Here is a 20,965-nt window from a genome sequence, read left to right on the forward strand (position 1 = left end):
GAGGACCCCTTGGCAACTCCGATAAGCAGTTTGCTATTTCATTGTGGCAAAAGTTAGCTCGAAGTTTATTGCTTCATATTTAACAAAAAGGAAACACTAAGAAAGCCACTTGTGCAGATTCTTGTTTGTCGATGACAGAACGTCTTTGTGGCGAGTTTTAGTGGGATTTAAACTGGTATTGTTCTGTGAATAGGGGGCCGAATAAATGTTCAGAAAGTCAGGTCAGGGACGTCCCATCTTTGTTGTGATCAAACAAACATGGCTGCCTTTCTCTGTCGTTTATCTTCATTATTTGTTCGACTAGTTGTCAATTTTGTTCATACGAAGTTCGTCTCTGTCGACCAACCCAAGTCAGTCATTCAAACATTCTGTCGAAGAATATTCTGTCCTTTGTGACAATCCAAAGCACATTGCCAACAAAAGATTTGGAAATCATCGGTGTGGAAAATAGCCGGCTTAGAAATAAATGCTTCTACTATACCCAAACCTGTCTGAGAGCGTTGAGCCTTTTATTAACTGTCATTGCGAGCCAATTTTCCATGTGGCTGCACAGAAGCAATAAGGCACAATATCAAAAAGTGATAGTTGGTCGAGGCTCGAACTCGGAAAGTCTCAAGTCGACCTTGCAACAAAATGAAAGACCTTTTGGTAACCTTTTATCTTTCTAATCTAACACATGGCTGACTTCAATGTAGCGTCAAACAACTGATCAAGTCGTGATTCTGGGTTGGGCGGACACAGTATTTTTGTGTATGTAAAATGTATGTATAGAAAAGTTGTTCAGTTATAGTTCATGTTGAGTGAATTCTGAACATGAAAGACTTCGAAAGTGAAATGATTAAGTAAGATTGCATATTAGACTTTGTCAGTTTCTTGTCCCTTATTGAATGAAATCTGTGATGATTTAAGCTTTTAACCAGTGACATTGAAATGACATTTTTTTTGGTACCGTTTTTGAGTGAATGTTTGATGTTGAACTGAAGTTTACATTTGTATGAGTTCATGCATTCATTTTTTCCTATCAAATTTTTATTTCTAAAATTATTCTTGTTGAGTGAACTCAGTCAAGACAATAATTCACACATACCTAAAATTTCCCAGGGCTTTAAAACTTCATCATGGAAGTAAGTGTAATCATTTTATGTTTATAGATAGTGGGAAGTGGTGATATTCTTTAAAAAATAACAGTGTTTGAATAAGTTTATTAGTTGAATCTATATTTTATGGGTGTTGTTAGAACATATACTGATAGCACGGAGACCATATGAGGTGTTTGTTGATCGTATGACATACTCAAAACACCAACAAAAGTTAATTGAAATCAGTCCTATGTGAATAGTAGAATAGGTCACTAGCAGTCTGTGGTGGTCAAAAGAGGTGGCTTAATAAACCCTACAGTCAAATTTGTGGATTTCATTCAAGGAGTAACTGCACACACATAGCCCCATTACTTTTGTTTTATTATCAGTTACCTGTTGATTATTTTCAGGCTGTCATCAAAATTAGGGAAGTGACCTACTGATTAAACAGCTAACACTCACACCCGCTACACTTTCACAGGTTCTGTTTCATCATTTCGTCACTTGTCACCATCAACATTTACCTGTGCTTTGAATATTGTCAAGAAACGCCTTTAGAGCCAGGGATTAATTTGATAATGATTTATGGTTTGAAAATCTATCAGATCTATAGTTTATATGAACTTTTGACAACCAAATACCTGTGAAGTTACTTTTGATTAAATCTATACTTCCTTCAGTGTCCAAGGTGAAATAGCCCAGCTGCCTAAACAGCTCTCACTGGCAATCATGAACCTCTTAGACTTCTATCACAGGTCTGTCAAAGCCCTTATTGATACACTCAAGTGGCTAAAGTCGACATTAAAAGAGACTATTTCCCTATTTATCTACTTTCCAAAACTCTTCGTTTTGTATCACTTGATAAGTTTTGGCTTGTCAACAAGTGTTTTACTTAGCGTGAGCTTACCTTTATTGTCAGTGTTAATAATCGTGTTAAACTTCTTTGTTTAAATACAAATGATTGAGAATGCAATTTAGAGGTGGGGAACCATATTTCTCATTGGACACGTCTGTGACTTTTCAACAATCTGCGACAACAGATACCTTTAAGAGCTTGGTGTTGTAAATAATGGTTTGGTTGTAGATTTTGAGCTTGTCAGCCTGTCATTGACTTGCACAAGATGTTGTTGATGACCAGTAAGTGTATGTAAATAGCGTAGTATAATTTAACATCATATATCAATGTGTGTGTTTACAAATTGCAACATGTTATCCAGAACTGTTACATTAGTATATTATTTCTCAGATCCCGAACCAAAGCTGACGTTTTCACACGTATTACTGACAGTTAGTTGTTTAGTAAAATCGGTTCTTCCTATGGAGGGTCTGAATACAGTATAATTAATGTCATTCCTGTTCACAGTGAAAGATAAACGAGACCTCATTTCCTTCCAAATGAAACTGGCCTCTGGTCTGAGGTCCTTGATTCATCTCTCATATTGTTTGAATAAGTTTATTAATTGAATTTAAATTTTCTGGGTGTCGTTGAAATGTACACTGATAGCAAGAAGGGCCACGTGAGGTGATCATTCCATGATAGAGCTATTAGGCTTAGTTGTGATATGAAGTAGGCGTGTAAATTTATGCTATCTTGCCTGGGCTTGCCTTGACAGTCAGCTACATATCTGTTCTATTGTCAGATTGGCAAGTTGTCTCCTTCACGAAACAAAGCATCGTTTTATCATGTATTCACATACATGAAGAGAATCCTTGCTTCTAGTCACTTAAGATATGTAAGTTTATAACTGGCTCATAGAAATTAATTTTATCATGCAGTTTACACAGTTGATACCTGTTTACTGTCAAGAGAAAAATTTAATATGTGTGGTTTATGAACAGAATAGGGCGTATGTTTCTTTTCTTTTATTCAACTGGAGATATGTTTCTGAAAATTAAATTTGTATACTTGGCACAAATGTTTTTCTGCTTGGAAAACCTTTTTGTTAATATTGTTTTATATATGGCTTTCAAGTGAGTAATATATTAAAGAATTATGTATCACACATCTAATGTATGTTTGCAGTGAAAACATACCGATGAATTTCCCTTTAAACAAAAAGTAAATTGAATAGAATGGTATTGATTTTACCTTGCCAATTAAACATGTAAGTCTCAGAATTTTATTCAATGTAGATAAAAGTTGATCATAGTGTCAAATCGCTTGTATTGGTTTCTATTGCAACTGGGTATGCACGACACATGAAACACCGAGAACAAGTAGGGTTGGTCTGAGTTAACACTTGTTATGCATACCGCACATGCATTTGGTTCACTGTTCCAACTACTGCGCATACCCCCTTGTGATACAAACCAATAATAGCAATGTGAAACTATGATTGTTTCTTAAACTACTTTTATCCTAAGAACAATAAAATTCTGAGATTTAAATGTTAAGTTGGCAAGGTAGAATTATGAGGATTCGCAATCTTAATTCCATTTTATTTGATTTACTGTTATTTTTAAAGTGAAATTCATCTATATGTTTTCACGGCTAACAGACTTTAATCAAGAATACCAACAACATGTTTGACAAGTGAGCAAAAAAGTTTTATGTCTTGATTTATATTTAGTGTACAAATAATGAAATTAAAAAGTGTTAATAATAAAAAAGTGCCATTTTAATAAATCTTAAATATTTTTTGTAAGATGATCACATGTCTTTATAACAGTGATATGTGGAGAGCAACTGAATACAACTATTAAATAAAGATGGAATCCAAACTTGTCTTCAGTTATTAATTTCAAATAGATGTACATATTTATTTTGTTAGTGAACCATTCTAACTGGTTAAATGTACTTTTTTTAAATGAACAGAGAAGTTCATTGTCTCATGTATTATGTTTTGACACATTTTCAAGAAAGTAGATTAAGGGTGTTAATTATATCAAACAAATAGGGGGACAACTGAAACGTTTAAGTCTGTGCTTTTTTCATAAGTGTTGCACTAGATATCTACAGCATTTAAATTAACTTTGCAGGTCTTAGGTCATGCTTCAGCTGCCAGTTTAATAAAGCATATTTCTTATCAACATGTGTCAAAGACAAAAATGTTTTGTTTATAGAGCATGTTGTTTTCAAGGCAAATTTCATATTGCGCTCGAACAGATTGACAAATGATTTCAAAGACACGTTTGTGGGATTTCTGTAATAGCCAAACAGCATGAACTTACAGCCACATAATTAAAGTGGATTTCTGCCTGTTGAGTTTGTTATTTAAGCAGATCTCAAGGACCTTTCTTTCCTCAAGCATTAAGGTTGTAGGGTAGCCTAATGGTTCAAGTGTTTGCTCATCTTGCCTCAGACCTGCGTTCTGTTCCAACATGGATATTATGAGTGAAGCTCATTTCAGGTGTCCCCTGCTGTGATGTTGATGGAATGTTGCTTAAAGAGGCATAAAATCATTGTCTTTGTTCCCACTTAAAGCTGACCCCCATCCACCCACCCACTTTTCATTTCAGTGGAAAACAATTTTCGCAACCCTCATGGATATAACATTGGTTATCTTAAGCAGTGACTGGGAAAAGCCCCATTGATCATCACTTTCTATGTTGTAATATATGTGTTTTGGGTTTTGCATGTTGTCTATTATGGCTTGTACTGAATACTAAAAATTCATATAACATATGGCATTGTACAGCTTCTTTATTTCACTGATATCATGATCAATGATGATTCACAATTCACGGCTGGTTCACAATCGCTGATAAATTGCACGTCAACTTCTTCAACCTGGATAGAATAGACTTCATTTTAGTATCACTTAAAATACTTTATGACTGCAACCAAAATAACATTTTTGTTGCATGATATGTTTTTATGAGAGATAATAAATTTGCTCCCCCTGTGTAAAATCACATATCCCAGTCTTTATCAAGTACCCTCGAGTCTCCGTCAATGTTGTACTCAACACGTTTCTTTTATTTTGAAAGAATGAATTCGTCATTCATTCACGCTTGCTGAAGAGCTGAACAGAACCTGAAAGATCAAGATATAATTTGACAAAATTTATAGAGTCATGTTGTCATTAGATTGACTCAATTTGTGATGTATCTATGTTTTCGTTGACTTTCTACTTAGACAGAGCGTGACTTGAATCGTCAATAAATTTGAGGTAAGTTGTCGGATTGACTGGTGTAGATGATAACCCCCAAAGAATGCAATATCACTCTCGAGGTTAGTGAGTGTTATCTAGCAACCACAACTTTCTGGTAACTGTTTAACTAGCTTGGTGTCAACTCTCTATACCCCTACACAGACACTTTGAGCTTTTTCAATGCACTTGAAATTCGGTGTACAAGGTTTGATTTAATATATATATTTTTTTGCTTGTTTGTATGTCAGTTTGTACGTTATTTATCTAGCAGGTTTGAGTATGTTTGAGAGGAACTAAAAATATTGTGGAGAAATGGTATTCCTGTTTTAATGTGAATGTATTTATTTCATCTGTACAGAGGACAAATTAAATTGGTTCAGTGAATGTGATATCTTCAGACAGATGTTTCCATGTTTTTTTCCAAGTGGGGTAATTTCATTCATCTGTCTGTTCTTCAACAAAACAGTTATAATTTTAAATGATTTTTTTTGGAAAAAGTCACATGCTCTCTTAACTTAATAGGGAGTGAGCATGGTTTTATGCTGCTTTCAGCAATATTCCAGCAATATTCCAGATGGGGACACCAGAACTGGGCTCCACACTTTGTACCCATGTGGGGAATCGAACCCAGGTCTTCGGCGTGGCGACCAAGGATATCCCACTGTCCGCCTAATCTTAGTAAATGTCTAAAAGCTATTTGAAATATATATCTGAATGGCATATAAAAATGATACAATTTTCATCAGCATAGCCACTGTTGTGTATCCTGAGTATTGGTGAAACAAAAGAAAGGACATAGTAGATTTGATTAAAGGGCTGGTTTGAAGGTCAATGTTCAATTGCCGGAAAACAAAAATGACATGTGTAAAGCATGGATATATGTCCTAATGTACAATAAAGTGTCTAGTATATCATCCTAGGGTATGTAAACAGGTAGGCATTTATCTATAATATGCCTCTAGGCCATCCTAGCTTCAGTTGGGTGGAAGATGAAGAGATTATGAAACTTAAAACCTTTTTAAAACATCTGCCTCTTTTAGACACCGAACTACTGAAATTATCTGTGAAATATAGTTTCCTACTTTGAATAATTAACAATTTGATAATGTAACAACTAGCTATTTTATGTTATGTCAAATCTTTAGGTTGTAATTATAATTATGCATCATCATGCATAGAACTGGCATGTTAAGCAGATTTATGTATAAATGTTTTAATGTTGTTATCAGAAATAAGAAAAAGCCCTTCAAATTTTTTCGTAAGATATATCCTGAAAATGTAAATACAATTTGTCGATTTGACACTAGATGTCAATATCTTAAAATGTTTTTTCTTTTTTTTTCTTTAGTAATCTGATAACAACATTAAATATCCATGATAACACTAAATCCTGCTGTCCAATGAACTTGCATGATAAACTTTCAAACAGAAAAAAAGCTGATAACAAAGTACTTCCTCGGAATCACCGTTACTTTATATGCTTTAAATATTGCAATACTTTGCAAACTTATTTTGCCAAGCTAATCCATATGTAAGATCCAAATCATCCCATACTGACGCGTGTACCTCGAACATTAAGACCACGGTCACAGTAAATCCCACTAAACCCTACACTTATCTGCCTCTGATAAATCATAAAACTCCACTCCATACCTTCTGAACTTGGAGCGTTTGTACTATTTGAACTAAGAGCCATTCCTTTTTCATATTTATTTGACAATCTAGAGAAGCTGGCGAGTAAGCCATCGCACTATGCTAGTCTTCATGCTCCTGATAGGAATAAAGTCGTCTGCCCTTTTATGTTCAACAAGATAAAAATTGTTTGCGATTGTCGATGGTGGGTTGTGACATCGTCAATCTGGAGATATGACATGCTTGTTTGATGTCCTACAGGGAGGCTCTGGTCGGCATGTTCAGCGAAATCCTCAAGTGGAGGCCTATATTCCTGTTTGATTCTGTAATTAACTGAAGATCTTGTGTGATTATTTCATTGATTTATTCATGTCGAGACAATCCTCTTCGCACTGCCTTTTGATGGCAGTATTAGCAACGGCACTGCATGAAGATCAGAAAGCGTCATGGCCGCCACACAAGCAGAAGACATCTTTGATTATGTCTCATTTCCTTGACAAGGTTTTTATCTTGTGACACCCAACTCACTCGAGTCTTTCATGCCATTGACTAACCGCTTTAAGTTTACTTGTGGGAATCACAGAGGGATTTATTGAAAATTGTCTCCTAGAAACTTAGATTATGGCTGTCTTAGAGAGCCACTTTCTGTTGCTTTTCATTTTCCCTCCTACTGAATCTGAGTCCAGTTTTTGACAGACAGCAATTTGCCAAGATTCCCACAATATGAGATTATCAATTTGTAATTATGGGACAGCAATTCTTGTCCGTCAGATGGATGACTCTTACCCGTTATTCTAACAAGATGGGGCATTTCCATACTATTTCCTTCCTGCTAATGCAGATTGTTACACAGGTAGATAGATTGCTGTTGAATATTTCTGTGGGATGAAAGTAGGTTTGATTGTTATCGTAATGAACAGTGCATATTTATTCAACTTCCTCTGGAAGTAAAAGAAATTGACTACAGATAAAATTGATCGAATACACGTTGAACCATCATTTTTTCTATGACATGAATCATGGACATATTCAGTCAGGAAACTGTGTTTGTGGATGAAAAATTTGTAAATGAATTGACTCCAAGACAGTGGATAATGAAAGAAGATTTTTTTTATGAGTTACAGGGAGAAATAATGAATAATACAAGCAAAGAGAAAGTATTTTTTTTATGGATGTTAGAAATTCTCACTGTTTGCTGTAGTTGCAAATAACGAGGTTCTTTGGTTATATAGGTTGAGAATCTATCTTTTCTTTTTCAGGAATACCTAATTTAATGATAATTAGGGCCAGACTGTTTTGTGATTGAGTTTATAAACACTAATCGAAATTCAAATGACTGTTTTGTGTTCAAGGGAGTCGGAGGCATTATGTGACATTTACCAAATCTATTCAGTCTAAAACTTGGAGCCTAATTCTAATTAAGGAGATTATAAGCAGATTGAATGTGTTTATGTTTCATAAATATTACTTTTTGCAAAAAAATACTTGGAAAATGTGTGTATTTTGCAAGTAGGACAAATTTCATTGTGGATACTTGATATTTTTATATCCAAACTCACATTTATAATCTCTTTATCAGATAATTTTCTTTTAAGATGTTGATAATTCACACCTATTCACATGTACTAAAATGCTTTTGTAACTTTTTAAAAAGTCATTTTGGGAAAATTTGTGTGTGTAAAGTACGGAGGTAATACTACGATAAGGTTACGCTACATATCACTGTAATATGGAGGCAGTGCGATTCGTATTCTGAGACAGCACTAACCTTTCATATGTTCATGTTCCTTACCTTGAATCATAACCCTGAATCAGTTGTTTGGATGTTTTAGTGAAGAAACATGTAAGGTACGGAGAAATTACGCATTCTGTTTTTCATGGCCTAGCAGAAAATATTAACTGATTAAACTGGTTCTTAAGCTGCTTCTGCCATGATGCACACGTTACGTTGGTATAACGTATAATGTAATGAATTATGTTTTGTGAAACAGGAGTTGTAAAATGTTTTGAACCCTGAGTCTTGTATCATGAAAAAATACTTTATTGCCATAACACTGCACAACTGATATATACTACCTATGCAAAAATAAACTCACTTGTTTAAAATGTCGCCACTTACTTCCGGCAACTGTTCTATACTAGATTTAGCAAAATATTCCATTCAGTTTAAAGGTACTGTTTACGTATGAACTGATGTATTGTAAAACACGCTTGTAACCCTGAAAAGATTATTGTCTTGAGTTCATTAAATGATGTAACTTAATTCTTAAAATGTTACACCAACTGTTCACATGCACAATATTTGCACATGCATCTGCACAACTAAATACATGATCCTCATGCAGTTTCTCCTCATAAGGTTTGCAGCTGGTTCCCCATATATATGTTTATATCATATATCATATAGTGAATGCTTTAAGTGTGTCTTAACTTTTAAATGGCAGTGTATGCATATTGCCAAATTATTTGTAGCCATCTTTCTTTGTGTGACCCCTCAAGCATTGGGATAGTAAGTAACAAGTAGACATGTCATTGATACATGTATTTATGCATGTATTTCAGTATGTCTCTCCGATTGACTGGCTGAGGAAACCTGTCTCTAGCCATTGTGTTGACATAATGTTATGTAAATGTTCAAAGAAGTGAAAGCACCTCTCATTCACACCTAAGTTTCATATGATAGTGAAACAGATCATCAGATATGCCTGTGTATAGTGAAGTTAGGAACTAACCACTGGATATTATTTTTATGATGCAAAATCTAAATTCATATGTCTATTTCAGAACAACGGAAACGAAGTGTTTTGGACGGCCAGACTCCATGTTGCCCTGTCTGTGGTATTACTCTGAGAGCCGGGGAAGTCGAGTCTCACTTAAACTTGGAACTTGACAAGCTTGAGAAACTCAGCAGGTAGGAAATTTGTGAATTATATAACCATTGGAGGGGTGGGTGTTTCACCTGAAGCCACACTAAAGTATTATTTCAGGGTTTTTTTAGTGGCTAAGAATGACCCATCAACCCAACAATTTTTTTCATTTTTTTCTTTTCTGTTTTTATTCAAATTTATTTAGATCATTCTTCAACACACTGACCTGAACCATGTAGGTTTGTATTCTGAAGGATAAACACTTGTGAAATTGCTTGTTTGCAGTTGTTCATTAAATCTCAGTATAGTAGCACTTGAAAGACCACAAAGGTTTCATTATAATTCTGCCTGCGACAGCACATGAATGTGTGTGCATTGTCACACATGTGATGTGAGAGTCATCAAGTGCACATTTTCAGTTTTGTTGCCACATGAAGAACTGGAGCGGTGGGGTAGCCTAGTGGTGAAACCGTACCCCACATTGATACAATATTTTAAGCCCATTTCTGGTGTTTCACACCGTGATATTGCTGGAATGTTGTTAAAAGCAGCATAAAACCATGCTTACTCATACACATGTAGAGTTTTGTCCCTTTTTCGCACCAGAACCCTATGATCCTGGGTATTGTTCTAGGTTTGTCATTGTCTCTTACCTTTGCTTCAACTTTTCACCAAAGTGGTGTAAGTCTTACATCTGCATCAGTCGAGGATTCCTCTCTCATGGAACTGACACAGCCAACAACTGTGATGCTTTGTGTTAAATGTTTCTCAATCCCTCACAAACAACCCAAATGCATGCCAATCGACTGGTAACCCCATGCTCCTACCCATGAACATTTTTACCTGTTTTTGTGACATGCAATAAAACTAGTTAGTGAGAGCACTTGTAAATCCTAATTGTAAACGTTAAATGTTTTGCAGCAAACATGTCAGTTTCTTTACAAACAATAAACCTGCTATTTCTCATTAAAATACTCTCTCACTGAAGTATTGTTCGTAAATTTTCTAAAGCATGACAGTTATTTCATGACCAGACTGTTTCAGCCATAAAATGCTACTGTCTCTAAAACTGGATGTTACCTCACGTTTCAAATTCTACCCATTACAATAAATGTCCCACGGCTTGACTGCAGCTAATAACGTGACTAAAACCTTGAATGTAATCCTGCCCGATCATGAATAACAAACAGTAAATGTATCAGAAGTAGACGCCATAATGTGAGTGAAAGTTCGACGCCATCTGTAATACTCTGTGTCCAGCCATTACTGTTCACCAATATAGTTTTCATTGCCCAAGGAACAAGATAGCTACATGCAACAATATCAGAACCGAGTAGTAAGCCTGCTAGATCTTGTTTAATGGATCAAATCGTCTCCTCATCCCCTTGCCGTGAATTTTATGTCAACTTGGTTCTCGGAAATTTGTGTACACTAAATTTTACGATCAACTCAATTATGTTCGTATTAGCCTTACCCCCAGATGTGTAAGTTTTATGAAATGTAACGGCCTCCAATATATGTCGTCTATATTTCTTGCCCCATGGCAGTTAGTGTTCGCAGAACAATTGAAGAGTCAATCAGAGGATTTACCTTTCTGATTTCCTACAATGATAGCGTATAATTTTATCAAATTGCAACAAATAAAAGCAGATTTATGGCTGTCAACGGGTCAGTCTGTTTGCAAAGGCGCCTCTGGAAAATATGATTAAGTCATGAACAGGGTTCCAATAGCTGACTAATACTGATTTAACGGTTTGACAAAGGGCGGGCATTGTGACGCGTGGCTTGATCGGGATTCTGTTCGGGAAGTTCGGTGATAAACAAGGGAGAAGCAGAGAAGTGGGCTTTATTATTAAATTTGCTTCACATTGTTATCACTGTTCGGCCATCTGCTCTCGCTTCAAATGCTCAGCAAATATTTCTCACTGAGAGAAGTGTCTGCGAGTTCTTACATTCATCATAATTGCAATCTTGAATATGGCAAAGCTAATTTGATATAACAGCTCTTGTCATTGCCCCCCAGTATTGTCGCTTAACAGGCCTGTAGCTTGGTAACCGATGCTCAGTTAAGTCAGTCCGGCAGTTGTGTTCACGCTCTAAGAGTTTGATTAATACAAGATATTTTTATCCACTTGTAATGTAGAAAAGTTATATTTCATCGTTTGTTGTCAACACGGGTGGAATTTATGTTTGTTTGAACATGCTTAGTGGCATTATTTGGAAAAGGTCCATTTCGAGATGAATTTGGATTCAAGCAGAAGAGAAAATGTTGAATTTCTTAGGCTAACCAAATTTGTATTTCTTTTAGGATGAATCATAAACTCTTGTTAAACTTTCACTAGAAAATAAACTAGTACCCTTAACTAGAAATTTAAAACCATCAGTAGAAATTGCCTGTAGTTATACTCTGTGCCTTACTGTGCATTAGTTAAATAAGATTAGGAAAATTTGAAAAGTGCATTTTTTCATGGTGTAAGTGTATGTTTCAATCACTAAAAGTAAAAATACCATCATTGAGGAAAATAGGAATTAGGCATGTGCACAAGTGATACCACTGTTTAATGGTAAGGACAGTGAGTGTTCTTGGTCGAAAGGATTTTGCTTTGAATGATTATAAAACTATTTATTTTCATTTTGACTGCAAACCTATGTTAGTTTTATACATAAACATCCATGAAAATGCATTCGGGTATCATAGTATTTACAGCGTTTGCTTTATATATAATAGGTCTGTCATATGTCCCATGTATGTCGTTACACTTCTGGGTGAGTGGGTGGGTGAGCAGTTGGGTGGATGAGTTGGAATGAGTGAGTGAGTGTTGAGATCCTTGAGGTCTGTCCCTTGGGTATTTGAATCTAGAGACCCCTAAATTATTTACACTTAGCACTATGAAAAGGACCCCTTGACTTTGTATGTTTGTTGTTTAGCGGCACACTCGGCATTATTCCAGCTATATGACAGCATACTGTAATAATCAAGTCTCGGTAACCTTGGGGATTGACTAGAGCACTGATCTACCCAACCAAGGGTTAAAAAATATGCATCAACCAAGTTGCCGATCCTCTTCGTTGCTTCTTTTGACCAGCATGAATTTGCTGATGATCAATTCTAACCCGGATCTTCACTGTTGAACTTGTGCTTGCTTGGTTTGAAGACACATAGTCATATTTCTGGAAATCCTCTCGTACCAAACAAGAATTTATCTTGTACTGAAAATTCAATTAAATTAAAAATCGTCAGTTTTCTCTCTACAAATGTGTGTAATTGTTGTCCACACATCCATCCGGAAGTTTTACATTCTGTACTTTGAAACTTTGTAAAGAAAATTCATAATTGTTTCATTATATATTAATCAAGAAAGTTCCGCTTCATGTTTCATTAATTAGTCTACAAAAAGAGAGATGTGATTCGAAAGGGTGTCTCGAAATTTCGAAACAGCTTCATCAGCCCGCAAACAAATGCGGTAGGAAATAGTGGTCCGATATTCTCACACCAGCACGTGGACTGAAAACCAGCCAATAAATGAGAGCATTGTTTGCCTTGATTCGTCAACACGTGAAGTTGAAATTTTGTTAATTCACAACTTTATTAAATCTGGCCCTTTTCTGAAGTCAGGTTCAGTAATCAGATTTATCCGTAGTGTCCACTTTGTGAGATTACACGCACTTTCCACTTTGTGGTCTCTCTGGATCCTACGAGCGCGCTTGACAGACACCGTGTGCAGGCAACTCCGCAAACCTAAGACAGACGCGAAATTGATCTGTGTTCTTAGTGATTATTACATGATTAAAGGTCCGATTAGAAACCTAATCAGTTTGCTAGTGGTGGCCTCATGTTAGCCTGGGCAGTGATTTGGGGACTTGGTTTGTCAGATGAGGCTATAACCCAATTTGAGGCTCACTTGAAAGAACAGGGGTTCATTCATCAGCCAATTAAAGACTGATCTTCACATTGAGGTGCACTGATTGGATTAATCGAAATCGAATTAGATTCTTTAAATTTAGAGAAGTGCAGATAAGAGTGTGATTTACTGTTTGAAGGCCGTGGCCCTTTGAAGCTCGACTGGAGGAGAGTCCCTCTGGGTTAAAGCAGTCATGCTTTGAAGTGTTGGCTGTGAGGTGATAAATGATAAAAATCAAATTTGTGTCTTTTGTGAAAATTTTATGCTATCAAAATATTTTTATCCCTTTGGGAGATAGCTCTTAGGCAACTATGGTTTAACCACTGTTGAATGTTTGGAATTGTGATTTTTTTCAGGGTAAATGGAAAAGTTTAATCTGGAGAGAGGTTTGAATTTGATGAATTTCATTTTGATAATGGATTTAAGTTTGAAATAAAATTTTAATTCGTCTTAAAACATGTAAAATTTTCATTAAAATTTTGAAGCTTCAATTTAACATGAAACTTGTGATGAATGTGTGGGGTTTTTTTTGTGGATTCCTTTTTGTAAATATCTCTAAGTCAGTGGACATAGTGAAGGGTTGAAATGTAATTATGAAAGGAATGTCTTGATTGAGGAGGTAGAAGGGTATCTCAGAATCGATTAATTCAGAAAATGAGAATTTATTTTAATGAATAAGAAAGGTCATTGACAGTGTTTTCAAGAGATTTTCTTAATTTGTCGAAAAAATAATTTTGACTTTCATTGTAAAATATGGAGAAAAAAATGTATATTATTGGTGTAGTATGATACGTTGGCTCTCAGTGCTCCTGATGAATGCAAAGGAAGAAACCTCTCAAAATTTCTCACTGATCCACAGCACAGTGACTGGACTATGATTAGTGGTCCTCTCTGTGCTTCACTGATCCAAAATGACATTCATAGATTTGCTTAACTATCAATACAAAATTCACTGGCCACCAGCACCAATGCAAACTACTTAGTGGTCCTGGTGAAATTTTACTAGCCATGGATAACAGGCTTGGTGTAAATTTCGCACACTAAACACAGGGTCAGTGCTTCTCATCAGTCTTTTCATTTCTGTTCTCTTTTCTATTTCAGTGTTTACCATCTTACGGTTTATTGGATTTTGACTGTGCAAATCTGTTTTTTGGTCCTTTGGAATTAGCAATTATGTTTGAAAAATTCCAATCATGATCATTTATAAATCCACAAATGAAAACATAGAAGGATGCTCCCGAAGGCTGATGACTTTATAAGTGATGGTATCATGAGTGTGGCCTTGATCATTTGACATTTTCAAACAATCTTTGATCATAATCATGTCTAGTGATCTTCACCACTTCACTGATGTCTCGGGCAGAAACATTGTCCCTTTTGGTAGCTGAATTTGTGAAACAGTTGGGCATCCTCTTTGTGTCATCCTCTGTGATTGTATGTAGATAATTTAACTTGTCAGAGGAAGTATCTATCATCTGTGAGAATGAAAGAAAAGGAAATAAGCTGACACTAGGCAGATACTTCTGGCGACAGATAAACTGACTTTAACCTTGACATGTGAAGATCAGTGTTAGAATTGATGTTCAGTATCCCATGCTTGTTGTAAGAGGCAACTGACCGGAATGGATGGCCAGGCATGCAGTCTTATGTCATCGTATCCCAGTTGTGTAAATCAATGCGTATGCTATTGGTCACTTGATTGTCTGGTCTCAACTAGAGTACGTACAGACTGCTATCATATTGCTGGAATATTGCTGAGTACAGCGACAATATACAAGCAAGCAACCAATCAATGTTAAAACCATCTTCATTTATCAGGGTACTGTGTCTACAATCTTAGTAAAAACCACTCTAAATCCTTTCGAGAAAGTCCAGTGAATATATAGACCTAAAACTTTCTTGGATCATTCACTGATTCAGTTAGCAGGCCTTCACCTCCATATTAGCTTGGACAAAGATTCTTGTCTTTTGGTGGTCTCAATCAGGGGGCATTCTCCACAGATGCCCATGGCGGCAGAGCAGGGTAGATCACTGATATTGTGTGCTGGCAGTTAGGTGTATGTCTCCAAGAATACAGGGCAGATGGGCAGCTTGATGGTTAAGTAGCTTAAAGACCAGGGTTCGATTCTCCATATGGGTACAATATGTGAAGCTCATTTCTTATGTCCCGAGCCATGATATTGCTGGAATATTGCTAAAAGCAGCATGAATCCATACTCACTCACTCATTGAGAGTGAGGGTTTGAATCTCAGATGGGACTCAAAATAACAAAATTACTAGAAGTAGAAGCACCAGTTTACTGAGGAAGTCAAGTGCTTAATATGACATATGTTACATTGATTGAACACCTCTTAGTTCTATTAGCAGAAGCATAGATGTTGCTTTTGTGCAGCTGACAGCATATGTAGGAATATAACTCACTTATTTTCCATGCCTTTTTTTTTTTGCAGAGGAGGAAGAAAGTCCAGGGATTCAACACCTCAAGGGAGAAAGGTAACATGAAGTTCTTTAAGGTGAAAGAATCAAACTTAGTAGTTAAAGTTAAGATGTGAGCACATTTGTTTACATTGTTTCACCCCTTCAAACAGGATTCTAACCGTTTTCATTTGTTCTCTTTCCATCTTGCTGCATGTTGGTATGAATCATCTAAATATGAAAATATCTCAAGAAATATAGATCCTAGAGATTTTTTTAGGTGACTTTTGTCTTTTGTTCTATACTTTATTTTAGGCTATGTGATTTGCTTCTGAAACTTCACAGTGACTTTGATCTTTGAGGGGGAGTGTATGTTTTGTGACGGAATTGATAAAGAAAATCTGTAGGTTACACTGTGTTTCACTAATGGTATATATCTCTGATGCGTTTTGGTGATTCTGGAAGAAAATCTTTACCTAGCAACCTACACTAGTTCAAAATGCAAACAAATGGAGGTTGTAGTCAGGCTTTTTAGCTTGGTTGATACCTGGACATCATACCCTGACAGGATGGATCATTGCAAACTCAGTCACTGGATTGTCTGATCCAGACTCAGATATGCACGGGCTGCTGTCCGATAGCTGAATCTTGCCAAGTGTGGTGTGAACCAACTAACAAACATCTCATCTCTCATCTCCCATGAAACAATATTCATGCTGTGTCCCATCCTGTATTCTGAAACGTGATACAAGACATGGTGGTCCTGGAAGTTCATTCTCACAAATCTTCTGTGACAGGCTGCTGGAAGCCTCTCACTGTTCAGTTCCACCCAACATACCCCTGACAGGTCGTAGACAAGTAAATCCGAGTGTGAATATCAGCTGCAGCGTTTGTAAACCAGATATTGATGTAGATGTTTTTAAAATTTACTAGTCCAAATGACAGCTTTGACATTGATATTGTATCTATGGCAGTGAAAATGAATATGCCAGACTTTCCTGATGTATGGTTTCACATACACTCTTGAAGTTGATGGAAAGATTTGTTGACAGTAGAAATAGATATGTCGCAAAATGGAGATGCAGCATGGCGTGGATGGACAAAAGAACTGGATTTGATTTGATTACAGAGATCAGAACCAGCCAGAAAGACTCCAGTTAAAGCAATGAGAGCTTATGTGATAGATTTCAGTGAAAATGGTGAGAGCTTATATGAAAGGTTTCAGTGAAAAGAACCAAGACACCAACATGACCATCCAAAAATTCTCCTTTCCATGGAGGCCATCTTCTGGCCATAACCTCCCAACCAAATCTCCCACACTCTCCCACCACACAGTGCGCAATTCTGCATTAAAGGCAGTTAAAATTTTAGACTATAGAGTCTTGACAAATCAACCCTTGAAAAGGCCCTCAGCAAACCATGCTTGCCATAAAAGGCGACTATGCGTTTTGTAAAAGGCGACTACTGGATGGAGTGGTCATCAGGCTCGATGACTTGGTTGACACATGCCATCGGCTCCCAACTGTACAGACTGATGCTCATGTTGTTGATAACTGGATTGTCTGGTCCAGACTCACTTATTTACAGACCGCCGCCATATGGCTGGAATATTGCTGAGTGCAGTGTAAAACTAAACTCATTCACTCACTCATTCTAGATAAATCTGCCCTCACCCCTCCCAGCACACTCCCACTTCACACTTACCCCTCCTTCCTAATATTTAATACCTTAAGATAAAATGTCCCTACATTTCCATCATTCGTCCCGCCGCTATCAATCTCCACCACACATTACCATCATCTGCCAGCAAGCTAGTTACCCTAAGATTTAAGACTATGTGGTCCTGTCCAACCTGCCACCTCTCCCTCACCGCACACTACCCCCTCCTGTCTGAGCCAGTTACTCCAATATTTAGGGCTATACCGACCCCACCTGCATTGTCCAATCTCGCCTTGCATGTCTGGATGTAAACCCAATACCCCAACAGTTAACAAGGTGAAGAGAGGTAATTAATGGAGTGAGGTGATCACCATCTTGTAGAATTGTCTCTAGCTGACGTTAGCTGAATGGTAGGGCTAGGTGGAATGTGGGTTCCACCCGCTTCAGAAAACAATCTGGCATGGCAGTCCTTTAGCTGTCAACTTAACAATGATGTCTGTATCTGACCTCCAGGCAGACATAGCCCTGAGCCCATCAAGCTTGAATTTAATCAGGGCACTTCTAGACATATCTGTTGCACAAGTTGCATAGACTGTAATCCTTGTTAATCCCGGTCCTATCTGATAATCTTGATATATCTCAGCTAATGCTAGCTGACAAGACAAGCGAGCTACTTTAATAAGGATGTCTCTTGTAGCTTAAGTTTCTTGGAAGCTTCAGAGTGCAAATGGTGAAAAAATTGACTGTGGTTCAGATTTCTGATTTTTTTATCGAGGAGATAATTGTCTCTTTTGATGGGTTTTTTGTTTGGTGGTGAAGGCGTAATCCAAAGGGATAAACTGTAGATCCAGTTCCACGGTCATCCAACCCTCCGTGCGATCTGTATTCATGATTAGGAGGAGGGTGACTAGTGACAGCTGGCTGTCTCATGTCCATCTTGTCAAGGTTCTGGAGAAGCAGTTATTGCATGTGAATGGTGCTTAGGTCATAGAAGTACATTCTTTTTGCTGTCACAACATGGGTTGTGTGTCCTAAAAAAATGTCATGTGAGCTGTCATGTATATTTTTTCGTCTCAACATAATTTTATATCAACCTGTTATTCATAAAGAAAGAAAAGAAAAAGAAAATTTTGCAACTTTATTTATCCTTAAGTAATTAAAAATCCTAATCTTATTAAATTAGAATTTTGGTAAGAAACTGCTTTGGTTGTGTAGCTTAGACTGGTGTCAGTTCATGTCTCGTAGTACTTACCACTCTGTTATGCATGTAGTATGTTTTAGAAAACTGAAATGAAACAAGCACACACAGAATTTCTGCATTGGAAAATGTTACTATTTTTGTTTGCAAAATCATGATTTGGACAATAATTTTTTTTTCTCCTCTGAAGCACTGGGAACCTGTATTTCTGAATATATCTTTACTATCTGTCTCAAGTTCCTGTGGCTTGTATTACAGGTGACACAAGTATACTTAGATTATATGAACAGTTTGACATCAGTGCGTAACTAGATCTTACGAACATTACGACACATCTACAGCAAACTGTGTTTATTATGTACATGCTTGTAACAAACTGATGGATATGACAAACTATGTGATTTTGGTCCAAGTCACTTGCTGTGAATTTCAAACGACAGTTATGGTGAACTAAAATTAGTAGTCCCTTTGAGTTTGTTGTAACTGTATTTTTTAGCACATTTCCCATCTAGGCTGGGATTTAGTGCATAACTTGGGTTTTGCACCACTTTTAGCATTATTGTGACTGAGAGCACCAGATATGGACTTTGCATATTGTACCCATGTGAAAAATTGAATCAGGGCCTTTGGTATGGCAAGCAAATGCTTTTGACCACTAGGCTGCCATGTCAAGATTGTGAAGGCGTCAGTGGGGTAGCCTAGTGGTTAAAAGGCTTTGCAAGTTTCACCGAAGATCTGAATTCAGTTCCCCACATGGGTACAATGTGTGAAGCCTATTTCTGGTGTCCCTTGCCATGATATTAATTGATAGAATATTGCTAGCAATGGCGGACAACCATGCTCTCTTACTCCCTCACACATTCACTCACTCATTCAAGATTGTAAAAGCTAACAAGCAGTGGCTGACTACAATCAATTCTCAGTTTTACAACCCTTATTATTCAGCACTGTTTTGTAAACAAAACTATTCTGTTATTTCTTTGAAAGGCATTTTAGAAGTTGTATAGATGAAAGAAAACCAAGTTCTATGGATAGTCAACTTCTTTATTGCAATGGATGTGACATTTCAGTGTAGGTACTAACACCGTTATCAAGCAAGTGATCACTTCGCATCCATTGCAATAAAGAAGATGACTATCCATAGAACTTCGTCTTCCTTTATTTTGTTACTGCATGTATAAGACTCTGATGAGAATGACATGAGTGAAGTGTGTCCAAACTGGCCATCATTGTCCCGTTGGCCATCAGACAACTGTATTGTAGATGTGTTGCTGTTCTTCAGACACTGCCATCACCATCTTCCTGCAGGAAAGGAAAGGACTCACCATCCCCAGAGGTTGCATCTCAAGCCAGATTTGAGGTACAGAGTTACTGTCCTTGTTTTGCAAAGTATATGTGAGATTATCCCTTTTAAGAGATAACAAGGTCAACAAAATAAACTTAGCTCACCATCCCAAGGGTCTCATCTAGGTGGGCACCTTTTAGTTTTAGGTGCTTGAAGCTTTCAGTTAAATGTGAAATGTTTTGATAAGCTCATAATATTTCTTCTGTGATATGGTCATTTAAAGCCATGAACGAAAAAAAAAACCAATTAGAAATACACCCTTTCATTTGCTGAACTTACTACAACAACCAATAGGGGATATTGATGCATGTGAATTAAAAAGTCTTTTGCACGTTTACGGCAAATGATAACAGAATTTACTGCATTGTATTTACTTAAGTTGCACTTGTATTTTTTTTATGCAACATTTTCAAATATTTTGTGTCTGCAGAGCACAACCCAAATTTCTGTCAGAGGCAAGTCATATTGTGATGCGAATATACCACAGGCACCCATTCTAGGTTTATATCTGCACCATCATACCCTTTAAGAGTAGCCTGAAAATGATTCTTTACAGACCTGACATAACTGTGATTTATTTCTTCTTTGGTTTTCTGGAAAGCAATTTAAAAAACATTTGACTTAAACTTTTTTATTAAATTATACAAATAAAGATGACATTTGTAGTACGTTGTCTACACCATACATCCCTTCATCTATTTTATGCCATCTCAAAGCATAGTACATGAGAAGTCAATACATTTTACACAACTGTAGTCTCAAACAGATGCCTA

General features: G+C 36.7%; 1 protein-coding gene across 4 annotated transcripts in view; it reads left to right on the forward strand.

Annotated features, from left to right (window-relative positions):
* LOC137292207 (E3 ubiquitin-protein ligase Rnf220-like) overlaps positions 1–20,965 on the forward strand; it is a 44,130-nt gene that overhangs the window by 11,822 nt on the left and 11,343 nt on the right. For all 4 annotated transcript variants that reach the window (XM_067823771.1, XM_067823773.1, XM_067823772.1 and 1 more), the window contains 3 exons: positions 9,590–9,716; positions 16,026–16,068; positions 20,130–20,207. In XM_067823771.1, the coding sequence (XP_067679872.1) occupies positions 9,590–9,716; positions 16,026–16,068; positions 20,130–20,207 (248 nt within the window). The remainder of the gene's footprint in view (positions 1–9,589; positions 9,717–16,025; positions 16,069–20,129; positions 20,208–20,965) is intronic.

The sequence above is a fragment of the Haliotis asinina genome, chromosome 7 (genome assembly GCF_037392515.1).
Source record: "Haliotis asinina isolate JCU_RB_2024 chromosome 7, JCU_Hal_asi_v2, whole genome shotgun sequence".
NCBI lineage: Eukaryota > Metazoa > Mollusca > Gastropoda > Lepetellida > Haliotidae > Haliotis > Haliotis asinina.